General features: G+C 40.4%; 1 protein-coding gene across 1 annotated transcript; it reads right to left on the bottom strand.

The window, feature by feature from the left end:
• Window positions 1-1,049: 1,049 nt before the first annotated feature.
• Window positions 1,050-7,679, bottom strand: med11 (mediator complex subunit 11). Its single transcript, XM_037681723.1, has 4 exons — window positions 7,533-7,679; window positions 7,416-7,441; window positions 4,616-4,763; window positions 1,050-1,598 (listed from the first exon to the last, which is right to left on the bottom strand). Exons 1-4 carry the CDS (start codon window positions 7,677-7,679, stop codon window positions 1,446-1,448), a joined length of 474 nt encoding a protein of 157 aa, XP_037537651.1. The 3' UTR covers window positions 1,050-1,445.
• Between the last annotated feature and the right edge of the window lie 7,568 nt (window positions 7,680-15,247).

Consider the following 15,247-nt stretch of genomic DNA (forward strand, 5'->3'; position numbering starts at 1 on the left):
CTTTACTTAAGAAAACTAATCTTGATTCAATAATTCTGGCCAATTATAGACTTATATTTATTTTAACTTTTATTTATAAAATTCTGGAGACAATAGTTGCTGGTCAGTTACATGATCATCTGCAAAGAAATAATCTGAAGCGTTTCAGTCAGGGTTTAGAGCTCACCACAGCACTGAATCTGCACTGGTGAAAGTTACTAATGATATTCTCATGGCCTCAGACAATGGACTTGTGTCTCTACTGGTCCTGTTAGACCTTAAAGCTGAAAACGTTTGCCATCACATACTGAGTACAAATCAAAAATCCAATATGGCCACTATAGCTTAAAAGAAAAAAATGACAGTCATTTTCAGACAAAGCTGAAATTTGGTGTACTGGTAGTTGAGAGTGAACCCCAACACATAGTACTGTCAAAACAAAAATTTAAAATGGTCGCAACATGGTAGTCCCTGTCAAAGCGTCTGCAGGAACGTTCTAGTTCCTTAGTCGTCTCGTTTTAAGTCTGTGTATTAGTCTTTGCAGGAATAGACGATCCTTCAGGTTTTGTCCTGTTGCAGAGCAAAGAGGAAACAGAAAATGCTCTTCATCTGTCCATGCATGTTGAGATTATATCTTTAAAAATAAGAGTGTGCCAAGAGTCCACTGAGTGCAACTCAGGCTCAGCCCGAGTGTCTCTCAGTGAGGAGGCTGAGAGTCATTCACAGCACGTACGCCGAGCGCGACGTCTCCTCTTCCAAACACTTCACTGTTTAGCTGAGACACTACAACAGTCATGATCTGAAGCTAAAACTCTGGCAGGAAATATTTAGTTTTTGAAGAAATGCCAAGCCTTTAAATTCATTATTTGAAAACAAATAAACAAATAAAAAAAAACAATAACCATCACGAGACACAGGACCTGAGCAACACTGTATACAGAAGAGGATTAGGCCACGATAAAAAAAGTTCTTGCTCAGAATACTGAGATCAAAATCAGGATTCTTTTTTTTTTTTTTTTTTTTTTTTAACCACCGGGGCCCTAACCTGTAGAAAAACATCATCCTTGACTTGAAGATAAAGTACTTTAATCCCAAAAAGACCTGGAATAAGACATGGATGATACTGACAATTATTTATTAAATATTTACAACATATTTTTGGAACATTGTCGTAAAAGTATTTTTCCATTTCTCTAATAAATAAACTGCTTTGAGAGCTAGTAAACAATGGACCAAACAACAAAACCCATACAAACAGCATGCACTAAAAAACATTTATTTAAAAAAAGCTGTGTTTTTGTTCAGATTGGATCAGTTCATGTTCGTGTCCCTCCAGTATTTTCAAACCCATGTGTGGACAGACTGGGACCAGTATTTTCAAACCAATGTGTGGACAGACTGGGACCAGTATTTTCAACCCCATGTGTGGACAGACTGGGACACTGCAGAGTCCGTCCTCTCTGCGTTCACGGCTGCTGCTGCTGCTGCTCCAGTGTGGCTTCACACGTCCGACCCAGTTCTCCCAGTTTGACCTTTGCATACTCGGCTCTGTTCAGCGCCATCTGACAGTCCTTCCGGGCTGAATAAGTGGACCCTTCATGAGGCTGACCTGTAGCTACCTGAAGACAAAACAAAACCAGGTGTTATGCTGCGGACAACACGATGCATTCACACCATTGTTGCTTTATAAATGTTTTTAAATAAACAACTTTCACAAACGTTCATAAAGTTTAAAGATTATTCACACCAATGTAAAACATGTAATAAAAAATAATTTTTTCATGTTTGTTTTTGAGTTTAAACATTATTTGTTAAAAATAAGTTGATGTCTAAATTATTTCAAGATAAAAAGCCAAAATGCAAATCGATAGAAAATAAAGTTGATTTTTTTTTTTTTTCAGAAAAAATGTCAGAATTTAAAAAAAAGGAAGTGTCATAAATCTATTTTCAAAACAAAATTGGAAAATTAATTTTAGGAAAAAAGTTAAAAACTTTAATTGAAATTGGAGTAATATTTTCTAAAAAGCTTTAAAAAACATTTCCACAAAAAGTAGTAATATTTCTATTTAGAAAGTGTTTTTACCATATCTAAAAAAGCAAAACAACAACAAAAATGTAGAAACGTTTCGTCTTTCATCAGAAAGACTTCCTCAGTCTGAGGATTAGTTTTTAGGATAAGGATTTGTTTTTACCATAATAAAATACACACATCTTTCACAATAATAGTCTCAACAACACATACCATATTTTTTACTGTATAAGTTGCTTTTTTTTGTTGTACTTATAGGCCGAAGCGACGTATTTATGGATTTTTTCCCATATTTATAAAACCAATTTTTGAACTTATAATTTGAATTTATAAACCAATGCAGACATGTTCCTGTTTTTAGTTTTCTACATTCACCTTATAATCTAGCTGTTTTTTGTTACTTTTTTATCCATTTTATTTGTAAAAAAAAAACCCATCTGTATGCCTTTTTTACAACCGTCTATTGTTGTTGCTGTTGTCCATTGTCATCATTCTTTTTGAAATCAGGTCTCTCTTGTAAATGAGTCCTTGAGGCTCAATGGGATTTACCCGTCTAAATAAAGTTTGGATGAAAATTTTTGGCTGCGATATGAGTTCATTCATTCTGACTGAAAATATTGAACACTGCCATTTTCAGCTGCTAGATGGCAGCAGAGTAGTATGGCATGCCTTTGTATCATGTAACAAGTAAAAGTGGCTATTAATGACACAATCGGCTTGCCACAGTCTGCCACCGTCGTCCAGCTCGCCTGGAGCAACCGTCAAATCAGTTTCATTTCACGGCACCGCCCCGGAGAAATGCAGCTGATTTGACCATCGAAGTGCATTTATTAAGTACAAGTTCAACTGAGACACATCTTTTACTATAATTTCGAGCTAACAAATAATTGTTTTTAAGTGTTAATCTTATTTAACTTCTTGTTAAGTCCTCCCGTGCATGCTCCCATGGCCGCCATTTGGCAGCTCATAGACTTTTGGCACAACACCTGTCCACATTTCCGGGTTGTCAGAGGTGACGCATAATAGAAGCGACGTATACGGCGGAAAATACGGTACTCCAAGTGTTGACTACTACCAGTAAATACTTAAAGGCATGGCTTAATTTGAACTGGATCCTGGCAGAACAAGATCCGGGAACTCTCTTATTTTGATGAGGTGCGTTCTGGCAATGGTTTGCTTGGATCTGGCAACTCTCAGGCTTACTAACAATAAAGTTATGAACAAAAATGTCTGCCTTGTCATTTCAGGAGCCATGCTTGAACCGTGTCGCTCCTGAGACGATAAATAAATAACTCTGACACGCTGCCGTTTTATTGACGCTCTGGACGCTTGTCACTCACAGCACGCATGCAACAAAGAGTAAACTCAAAGCAAGAGTGATACCTGTCCCCTCTTTCCTCTTTTGCGTTGACAAAATGTTTTAGTTTTATCTATGAGTTCGTCAAAGCACAATTTGGATGCGTTTTATTTTTTGTAAATACAGAAGTAATGTTTAATAAATGTTAGGACTCTATTCTTTGCTAACAAAATATATTTTATGTCATTAAACAACTTGTCAGGTTCTTGTCTTGTGAGCATGTGCATTCCCCAGGACACCCCCCCCCCACACACACACACACACTATTTGCGTTCCGGCATCAGTTGGTTTATGAATTAAGCCGTGATTAAAGTTCCTGCAGTATCCGTTCTACTGAAGAACAATAATGGAAGTTAGTGTCATAAGCATCAGATGTTAAATCGCATAACGTCTCTAATATAGAAACGGTTTTTGAGGCTTGAGCTTTGAGACCGTGTCTACATGATGAGACATTGGACATCTGTTCTCACTGATGTGATTGTAAGATGTTTTTAGGTCTGCACGGAGAACAGAAGCAACACGACAGCAGAGATGGATGTTTATTATCAGCATTAGTCGATGATGGACGAGTCAAATCTGGTGTTTCTGTTGTTAACTGAGAGGTGTTAATTTGCTAATTTTTGTCACAAACAGACCGCCAACATTTCTTGCTGGAGCTGTAGAGATGGCTGTATATTCTAACAGCCTCGGCCAGCAGCCCCTCAGTGGAGCAGCTGAAGCCAAAAGAGTGCAGTTCATCCACATGAACATGTAAATGGAGTTCTGACCAATCGCTCAGCACTTGGCACACACCCCGTGACAAAATCCCTTTAACGGAGGGTTGTGCCCAGAACGAGTTCCTACAAGATCAAAGAGAAATTTTGTCAACAAGAACAAATATCTTGACAACTTGCAGACCCCAAATCAGCCTCGACATCAAGTTTGTGTTTGAGACTTTTATTGTGAAGGATTGAAACGAGTGCTAAGTTCTAATGAGGCAAGAGTAATAAACCAGACTGCTGCAATGGAAATACTGCGTATTTTAATAATCAGTAAAATTACCATGTTTATATTAATTTTTTAAACTTGAATTTCAAAACTACAATAACTAAATCCAAACTTTCTCTTTAGTTTCCTCTCTGGGTTGCCCCGCCACATGGCTGCAGCGACATGTCACTACCATGTGAGCAGTTCTGGTGACATGGACCACAGGGAGTGATTTATCTTTAGCAGGACTTCAGATCCAGTAACAACCCTCCTCCCTTTCTGACCTGTGTGAGGTAGCGGATCTGGGCGCTCAGCTCGCTCTCTATGCGGTTGATGGAGGTCTGGAACTGGACGAGCTGTCTGTCCAGTAAACTGCCGTTGTGTTTGTCTTTCGACAACTCCAGAACAATGTTCCCTGTCGAAACAAGCAGACTGGTCAGGACAAGAACAGAGTTTACAGGGGTATGGATAGTATACATGAACTTTAACATAAATTGTTTCTGCTACTAAAGAGCAGTGAGATATATTTTTTTATTTTCTGAAGAGTCAACTCAGTGAAGGAGTCAGTAAGTGCAGCGTTTTCCTCATCCAGCAGACAGACTTCAGAAACTTACAGGTTTGACACACAGACACAGACATGTGTGAATCTTGTGTTATTACAGTCGTGGATCATATTGTATGCATTCAAAACTTGTTGTACACTTGTGTGACAACGTTTAAGACTAATTTATCTCCACACCGGTGGACTATGATGTTTGCAGATGACATTGTGATCTGTGGTGAGAACAGGGAACAGGTGGAAGAGAACTTGGAGAGGTGGAGGTATGCACTTGAAAGAAGAGGAATGAAAGTCAGCCGTAGTAAGACAGAGTACATGTGTGTGAATGAGAGAGAGGCCGGTGGAACAGTGAGGCTACAAGGAGCAGAGGTCACAAAGGTTCAGGACTTCAAGTTCTTGGGGTCCACTGTCCAAGATAATGGGGAGTGTGGTAAAGAGGTGAAGAAGAGAGTCCAGGCAGGATGGAGAAAAGTTTCAGGAGTGATTTGTGGCAAAAGTGTGTCAGCAAAGGTCAAAGAAAAAGTTTACAAGACATCTAAAAAAGTTCAATCTGGTTCTCTGGGCATTCAAAAAACAAAACAAAAAAAATGTAGAAACGTTTCGTCTCTCATCCGAGAGACTTCCTCAGTCTGAGGTGCTGTTTTCAGCTCAGTCTCTTAAATAGCACCTTCTCAGAGTGGATCAACCAGGTTGCTGCTGACAACCAAAACCAGCTGATCACATGCTCAAGAAGAACCATCAGCCTAACAATGGATCATTAGCACACTGATGGCTGTTTACTACTCACAGAGGGCTGAGTGATACTAGCAATCACAGCATTGTAAGAGGGGGACAGTTGAACCCGGAGGCCTCCACCCCTGTTTAATGATGGACGGTTTCTTTTCACAAAGATGGCCTCCTTTACTCCTCTCTCAAACCATCGTTCCTCTCTGTCCAGGATGTGAACATCTTCATCCCTGAAAGAGTGACCGCTGGCCTGGAGATGAGTGTAGACCGCAGAGTCCTGGCCTGATGATGTTGATCTTCTGTGCTGGGCCATCCTTTTGGCCAGTGGCTGTTTAGTTTACCCGATGTAAGACTGATCACAGCCCTCCTGACACTGAACAGCATACACAATATTACTTTGTTTGTGCCGGGGGACTGGATCTTTGGGATGAACCAGTCTTTGCCGTAATGTATTTTGGGGTTTAAAAGCCACTGGGACGTTATGTTTAGAAAATAAACATCTCAGTTTTTCTGATACTCCCTCAACATATGGAATGACCACTGGTCTGGGTTCCTCCTTTTCACCTGATGGCTGACTGGAGTCCTGTTTGGGTTTCTTCTCTGCTTTCAGGAAGGCCCAGTTAGGATATCCACATTGCTCTAGAGCCTGTCTTGTGTGGGATTTCTCCTTCTGCCTGGCTCCTGAGCTAGTGGGGACGCTATCTGCTCTGTGGTACAGAGTCCTGATGACTCCTAACTTGTGTTCCAAAGGGTGATGGGAGTCAAACTGCAAATACTGGTCTGTGTGGGTGGGTTTGCGGTACACCTCAGTTTGCAAATGTCCTCTATTAGAGACTGAGACTTCACAGTCCAAGAAAGCCAACCTGCCATTTTTTACATCTTCTCGTGTGAACTTGATGTATTTATCCACATAGTTGATGTAATCAGTAAAATGTTGGACTTCCTGAGATTTAATTTTAACCCAGGTGTCGTCAACATACCTGAACCAATGACTTGGTGGTGTCCCTGAAAAGGACGTCAAGGCTCTCTTTTCTACCTCCTCCATGTACAGGTTGGCAACAATAGGAGAAACTGGAGACCCCATAGCACACCCATGTTTCTGCCTATAATATTGTTCCCCATATGTGAAGTAGGTTGACTGCAGGTACAGTTTCAAGAGTTGACACAGTTGTTCTGTGGAAAGTGTGGTCCTGCTGCTCAGAGTGGTGTCTGATTTTAATTTTAAACTGACCACCTCTACTGCATCATCAACAGGAATGCACGTAAAGAGTGATGTGACATCTAAAGAGACCATTGTTTCATCAGTCTCCATGATGACATCCCTCACCTTATCCACAAAGTCCATGGTGTTCTGTACGTGGTGTTCTGAGCTGCCAACTAAAGGGATGAGTACAGACGCCAGATATTTGGAAACATTGTAAGTGACAGAGTTAATCATGCTAACAATTGGTCTTAAAGGTACACCTTGTTTGTGGATTTTAGGTAAACCATACAGACTAGGTGTGGCCTCCCCTGTATGCAATCTTTGGTACAGAATACAGTCAATAGCCTTGTCCTGCTCCAAAAATTGTCAGGCAATCTATCAACTTCTTCTTGTAACCACTTCCTGGATTTCTTTTCAGAGGTTCATAAGTGGTTAATAAGTCACTAAGGAGTGTCATAACTTTCTCATGATAGTCTTACTGGTTCAAAATTGACCTTTGTAATCCATGTAAGATTGCTTTTTATCATGATTGTATTTAGCGGCAACCCCCAAAGTAAGCAGACAGAGATGGAACGACAGAGTGAACTTTATTTACTGGTGCAGTGCCAGGTATTTACAGGGCTGGAAGAGAGGAGAGGGCAAGGAGAGTCTTTCTTAAACTCTCAGACAGTCCTTGATAATGATGAAGTTGGAATGGAGAATAATCTCTTACTGTTTTTGTGTTGTAGGTGTGCCCCGAGGAGGAGTGAAGAGGTCCTGGATTTTTGGAAGATCCAGTGGAGAGGGGAGTACTGATGGAGAGAGGCGCATGTTGACCCAAGGTGGTTTGTTTGATGGCTGCAGTTTGATGGGACACCATTGGTCCGCAGGAGAAATCACTGTGGAGAGATGAGGTCCTTGGGAGGACTTGAAGGAGCAGGACGTGGAAGGCCCTGGAGAGATCACAGACGGTGAGGACTGGTTGTAATGAAAAAGGTTAGTTGGCTGAAATGAGTTACCATAAGGTAGTTGATGTCCTGGCACTGAAGAGATGTCTGGCAGGAGTTTATATACAGCCCCAGATCAGATCTCCTCAGGCAGCAGCAGGTGCAGTGAGTTGAGGTGATAAGCTGTGGAAAGAAAGTGAGTCACAGAAAAACCCAGGAATCCTACACTTTTAACTGTATTCAGCCCCACATTTTAGCAAAGAAATTGCAATGTATGTACGGTCTCAACTCTAGCCTCATCTGTTTGCTTGTGGACTTTTTAACTGTTCAGTCTCAGCGGGTGAGTGTCAACGCAGTTCTCTCTGATGTCCTTCTGTCCTCTACCGGTTCCCCTCAGGGCAGCGCTCTTTCGCCCCTTTTATTAATTTTATATACAAACGATTGTCGCAGCCATTTCCCACAGCGTCGCATTTTAAAGTTTGCTGATGTCATCTTGTCCCTTCTGAGCAGTGATGATCCAGACCTCGGGCCTGTGATTGGAGGCTTTACTGAATGGTGCGAGTCTTCCTTTTTAAAGATAAATGTTTCTAAGACAAATGAGATGGTCACTGATTTCAGAAAAAAACTCTTCAGTTGCCACTCCTGTGGTCATTAACAGTGATTTTGTTGAGGTGGTGCATCAGTATAAATATCTTGGAACCATTCTTGATGACAAACTGACCTTTGACCCCCATGTGAACTCAGTTTGTAAAAAGGCCCACCAGAGAATATATTTTTATCAGAAGCTCTGTGGTTTTGATGTTGATTTGACTTTTATGAGAATGTTTTATTCATGTTTTATTGAGTCTCTTGACTTTCACTTTCCTCTGTTGGTTTGGATTGTTAACATGCAAAAATAGGAACAAACTCTTGGGGATTGTCAGGATGTGCAGCAAAACTGCTGGCATAGCTGTACAGAACCTCACTGACCTACACAAGGCGAGGTCAGTGATCAAGGCCAGGCAGATTCTGGCAGATCCTGATCATCCACTCCGTTGTGAGTTCAGATTGCTTCCATCTGGATGCAGGTATCTGCTGCCCAGATGTAGAACAAACAGACTGAAAATCTAATTCTGTAGTGTTCAGGCTTCTCAAAGAACACTGATGACTTCCGTATTGTCATTTTAATGTCTTAATGTTTTGTGTAGTACGGGTCTTTTATATATCTGCTGACTGTGAAACTAATTGCCCCTCTGGGATAATAAAGATTCTTGAACTTGAACTGGTTTATTCTGTCCATCTGATTGGGTCTGTAGCAAAACTGCACCTAATCCTACTGGACTTGCATCAGTAATAACTACTATGGGTGCATCCAGTTTAAAGTAGGTTAGTCATGGCTCACTCACTAATGCTTCTTTCATTGCTTGGAATGATCTTTCTGTTTCACTTGTCCTCTCCCATGCTTGTCCTTTCCTAGTCAGCTTTCTTAGTGATTCTGATAAGTTTGTATAGTTTTGTTGTATGTCAGGACAGCTTTGCTGTGGACACACTACTAATTAATTATTCTTAAAGCTAGTTCAAGCACAAAGAATATTAATTGTTTAATTACAACGGATTCTTTTCTTTTTTCGAGTTAAATTTCTGTTATGTGACCAAGATAACTTGTGAGTGGAGTGTTTAATCAGTGACATGAGACGCCATTTTATCTTTGACCCATCAGAATAAATGTGGTCATTTATTTAACAGAATCAAAATCAAAACGTAGCTGCTGCCTCTCAGCGAGCAGGTCCCTGGTTCAAATCCCGGTCCAGGGGCCTTTCTGGGTGGAGTTTGCATGTTCTCTCCGTGCATGCGTGGGTTTTCTCCGGGTGCTCCGGTTTCCTCCCACAGACCAAAAACATGCATGTTAGGCTGATTGGTTACTCTAAATTGTCCCTAGGTGTGAGTGAGAGAGTGAATGGTTGTTTGTCTCGTTTGTCTTTATGTGTCCCTGTGATGGACTTGCGACCCGTCCAGGGTGTACCCCGCCCCTCGCACAGTGATTGCTGGACATGGGCACCAGCGACCCCCGTGACCCAAAATGGAATAAACGGGTAAAGATAATGGATGGATGGATGGAAAATCAAAACGTGTACACATTGATTTGCTGATCTGTTTCTGATTAATAAACTTGGTACGATTTACTAGACAAGACAACAGAACATTACTGATTGAGAGTGATTCATCTCTGAAGGCATCTAGCTTGATTTACTGGCTAATAGAGACGTTTAAGAGAGGAGGAATAGATTTAAGGCGGAAGTTTAGATGTGGAGTTATGTGTTGAACCAGAACATTGCATCCTTCCTCCGACATCCAGCTCAGCCCTCCGGTACACTTCAGGACGTGCAGCGACTTTGTTACCTTAGCAGAGGATGTATCCACTCCGGAACAGAAGTCCATTGGTACGCTCCCTTTTCAGCGTCTCCGGTTAGAGTAGCTGGGGGTCATCAGAAATCGTGACGAAGTACTCGGTTCAACCAAATAAGCTTCCTTAGGAGTTGAGCTTTTAATGCTCGGGTTGAGTCATAGCCGAGGCAGGCTGTGACTACGCTGGACTGGAGAGACCCTTGGCACATGGTCAAATCCATCCGCTACTTAGTTGAGTCTCATCTCCGACTGAAAGTTCCAGCAAGACTGGAAAAGACTGCGAAGACTCCAACAGACGATGAAGTCTAAGACTCGTGAAGACTTCGAAGAAGACTAAGACTTCGAATAGTTCCAAGAAGTGTTGCCTTTTAAAGAGGTATCCACTTCCTGTTACGTGGTACTTCCTGATTGGTTGAAACAACCAGCAGGGGTGTAGTTCTAGTGATGTCAGAGGGTCACTAGGAGTCAGGAGGCAGCAGGAATATTTTTAAAAATGGTTAGTATAGACAGAGAAATATTATTAAGAGGTGAGACAAAGCAGGCGCCAGCAGCTCTTATTTACTGTCTGAGAGTTTTAAAACAAGACACTGCGTTCTCATAACTTGTCTCTGACTTTCGACCGACATCCACTATTCCTCATTCAGACAGAAGACTAAAATGCACACTTACTTTGTAAATAGACATTTAACTGTATGATCAAAGTCTAACGAGGTTTAAAAATCATTAATACTGTTTCACAGTTGATTTAAATGAGTGGTTCACTTCAACATTTAGAAATGGTATGAACTAAACACACTTTGATTATCAAGATATTGTAAAATAGTAAAGATAATGTAAAAAGAAGAGTGTTCTTTCAATTGATTAATTCAGGATACAACTAAATAGTCTCTTGATGAGATAATTTGTATTTCTGGATTCAAATCAATGAAATAGCAGTTCCTGTCCCATGAAGGTCTTCAGAGACAGATTGAGGTCGGAGGTCTAGTTCACTACAGTTTGGTATAAATTTAATCAGAAATCCACAAGTGCCTATCAACGAGCGGAGTTGTTGAATGTTTTCAGGTTGGTGTGCTTTGTAGATGGCTTAAACCTTTCTTGGGTCCAGTCCAGTTTAATTCCTGTATCATGTGTCCAAGTATCTCAGTCTGTTGTAACCAAAAAATGCACTTGTCACTGTTGAGGGTTAGACCTCTGTTCACAAGTCTCTGAAAGACTTTTCTCAGTCTCTGTTCAAGTTACTCTTCATCCTCTCCAAAGACTACTACATCTTTCATGTGGCAGACAGTGCCAGGCATTCCACATAACATAGAATCTATAGCTTTTTGGTAGACTTCTCGTGCACTCGACAATCTGAAGGGAACTTTTCTGAAGCGATAACACCCTCTATGTGTAATGAATGTCGTCAGGGGTCTGGACTCTGCGGCTAAATCACACTGCCAAAATCTCTTCGGTACATCTAGCTTAGCAAACGCTTTTACTCCCTGCACTGCCTGTAAGAAGCTGTTTACTGTTGGTACTGGGTGTCTTTCTCTGATAAATGGACTGTACTTATATAGCACCTTTCTATCTTATTTCAAGATACTCAAAGCTCTTTACACTACAATCTGTGCCTCATTTACCCATTCATACAGCACTCTACTAGATCTCTACAAAACCAATTGAACAAATCATTCTAAAGAGACTAATCAGAGCTTTATCACATTCATACACTGATGGGACACACATCAGAGGCTATGAGAGGTTCAGTGTCTTGTCCAGGGAGACTTCAGCATGTGACTGCTGGTGGAGTCGAACTCCCAACTCTCGCATTGGAGGACGACTGCTCTAACCACTCAGCCACTGCCGCCTCAATCACTGCTCTATTCACTCCCCTAAGGTCTACACATAGCCTCACTTCTTTTGTGTCTTGGGTACAATAAGGATGTTAGAAACCCATTCTGATCCTTCATTCACCTTTAAGAACTATTCAACTTAAAAAAAAAAATTAAACCCATTTTTTGTGTTTCAAGTAATTGTTCATTTACATTAATTATTTCATTGATGTTTTATTTTTATTTTGTTTTATTTAGTCTGTTTTGCACAATTAATTTATTTTTATGCATCTAAGTTATTTTATCTGTTGTTTAATGTTACTTTTAGTACCACTAGATTGCATGTGTCAAACTCAAGGCCTGTGGGCCAAATCCGGCCCGCCATAACATTTCTGTGGCTCTCTACACCCTAGAGGTCCACAGAAACAGAATTCAAGATAACTGTGCTTCAGTATTACTTTACCAGTCAAATCATATCATTTCTTTATGTTTATAATGCCAAATTACTTGAAGAAGTCGTCGAATGCAGAGAACATTGTATTTTACCAGTTTGTGAAGAGGTAGTTTTATCAATACATTCTGCCATGTCTGGCCTTTTGAGGACATTCATGAACTTGATGTGTCCAAACTGAAAATGAGTTTGACACCTCTGTATATAGGATCATATAAACAGGGCTGTCAGAGTTGCAATGAGTTTATGTGAGGTGGGGAATGATCTGATCATCTGACTGTTGATGGCAGTAATCCACATTATTAGAAATAGAGGACCCAAACCACATTTCTCTTAGTGCCCCATGGAGGCTTGGACTGGCCCTGTCCTGATCTTGCTGCTGCAACAAATTAATGTCCTGTTTTCAGACATAAGTCCTGACATGAATAATATTTAATACAAAAATACAAATAAGTTGTTTTTACTAACAGTAAACTTTTATTTTTGGGCCAATCTTTATAAAAATAAATATCCTTTCACCTTTTGTTTATTCAAATAAGCCACTCTGAGGACACAAGAACATTTTTCAACCCAGTTTACTTGCAAGGGTAGATGTTCACGAGGAAGCTTTCACAGATCTACAAAAGTTACATCCTTTGAGCCTCGTCAGTGAGAATCTGCACCGGACAAAGAGGCAGGACAAGCTTTAATACACGCTTAACAGACAGAGGTCAAGATGATATTGACTTTCCAGCTGCAGACTCTGAGAAGTCCTTGGAGTTTATCAGGTGTGCCTGCAGGCTCCTCTCTGAGGAAACAAAACAACTCTCTGACTCACACACATTCATTTAACAATAGCTACTGATAAACATCCATAACCTTTACCTAAATTCCCTGACAACAATCATATCATCTTGAATGTGAATGAAACAAAAGAGATGATTCAGGAGAAGCAGGCACAGGTCAAACACTGTTTCCATCATGGGAGAAGAAAGTCAAAAGTTTCTTTATTTGTCATATGCACCATGAAACTGTGTACAAAGGGTCCCAGAAGAAGTGGAGGTGGTAGAGAAGTATAAATACCTTGAGGTTCACCTGGACAACAGACTGGACTGGAGATACAACAGTGAAGCCGTCAACAAGAAGGGACAGAGCAGACTGTAGTTCTTGAGGAAGCTGAAGTCCTTCAGTGTTTGCAGCAAGATGCTGCAGATCTTCTATAAGTCTGTTGTAGAGAGTTCTATCTCTTCTGCCATCATCTGCTGGGGAGCAGCACCAGAGCAAGTGACTTCAAAAAGATCAACAAGCTCATAAAGAAGGCTGGCTCAGTTCTGGGGACTCCTCTAGAAGCTTTGGAGATGATTGTACAAAGAAGGATTCTTCATCAAATGAAGAACATTATAGACGAGCCTCAGCATCCTCTTCATCAGACTGTCATACAACAACAGAGTGTCTTCAGTCAGAGGCTTCTTCAGATCTGCTGTAAGACAGACGCTACAAGAGATCCTTCCTGCTCACAGCATCTAGAACAACTCTTTAATGAAACCAGGATGATGAGGTACAACAACATTTAACTTCCCTCTGGGATTAATAAAGTATTTTTGAATTGAATTGAGCTGAATCAAAATACTGTTTTGAAATAAAACTTATTCTCAAACTAAATGACTACATGGGAAAATAATTTTAAGCTTGGACTGTGTTAAAAAGCCTTTAACTGGAAGAGGAGCTGATTTGTCTTCTTTTCTGAATATTTCACAAATTGGACTTTTATATAAACATGTTTGTTTGTCTTGGTTGTCAGCTGTTTCTTATGTCATTAAGACGGCCCTTAAATCACTTCACATTACTTGGGAAACTTATGTTAGCCTGCTGCAATTACTGTGGGGGATATTGTTTGCCCAAGACAACAAACAGGCTAGTACCGGCCCTGCTAAGAAGTAATTCCTGAAGTTTAATATCAGCTTCATCCAATCAGAAACCAGCTCTGATGCTTCATCCAGTCAGAAACCAGTTCTGATGCTTCATCCAGTCAGAAACTGGTACTGATGCTTCATTCAATCAGAAACCAGCTCTGATGCTTCATCCAATCAGAAACCCGCTCTGATGCTTCATCCAATCAGAAACCAGCTCTGATGCTTCATCCAGTCAGAAACCGGTTCTGATGCGTCATCCAGTCAGAAACTGGTTCTGATGCTTCATCCAGTCAGAAACCAGTTGTGGTGTGTGTGTTTGGGGTCTTTATCCTGCTGTAACACCCAGTTATGTCCACATTTGAACCATCTAGTTTTTTGTTAGAGATTAAATTAAAGGAACTGCATGATGCTACCACCACCATGCTTGACAGTTGTTTAAGTCATTTGTAGACTTGAAAGCCTCGTTCAAAAAAAGACTTCTTATCACTGTGGCCTAAAGGATGAATCTTTGTCACATCAAACAATTTGTCCAGAAAGATTTAGGTTTGTTTAACTTGAATTATTTGACTGTAATTGGATTAGATTCTGGATCAGGTAAGGATTAATCTGGATTTGTGGTTTGGACTTTTTAAATGCTTTGATAAAACTTCTGTTGTGAATTGACCTATAAAAATAAACTGAACTGAAATCAGCTGACGCAAAAATCTGAGGTATCAGAGATTTGCCATAAATTAAAAACAGATTAACAATATAAAATGTTTTCTTTGTCAAGGTCATGTTTCTTCATTATAAAGAATAAAATATTTGTCATTCATATTTATTCTTAACAGGATTTAATCCTGTGAGTAATTTAAAATGAGGTCTTTATTGTTTCTTTAACAGTTTGTTTCAGGGTAAGATCCAGGTCCATGCAGGTTCATGTCCTCCATGATGGTGTAACTGGGTTCTGCTTCACTCAGATT

Source organism: Nematolebias whitei, chromosome 1, assembly GCF_014905685.2.
Source record: "Nematolebias whitei isolate Nwh7 chromosome 1, NemWhi1, whole genome shotgun sequence".
NCBI classification, from domain to species: domain Eukaryota; kingdom Metazoa; phylum Chordata; class Actinopteri; order Cyprinodontiformes; family Rivulidae; genus Nematolebias; species Nematolebias whitei.

Coding starts and splice junctions, on each gene's coding strand:
- med11 (XM_037681723.1), bottom strand. CDS start 7,679: ATGGTGTCCCATCAAACTGCAGCCATCAAACAAACCACCTTGGGTCAA. Junction 7,442..7,532: donor ACACCTACAACACAAAAACA/GTAAGAGATTAT, acceptor CCTCTCTTCCAG/CCCTGTAAATACCTGGCACT. Junction 4,764..7,415: donor AAATACCTGGCACTGCACCA/GTAAATAAAGTT, acceptor TGTCCTGACCAG/TCTGCTTGTTTCGACAGGGA.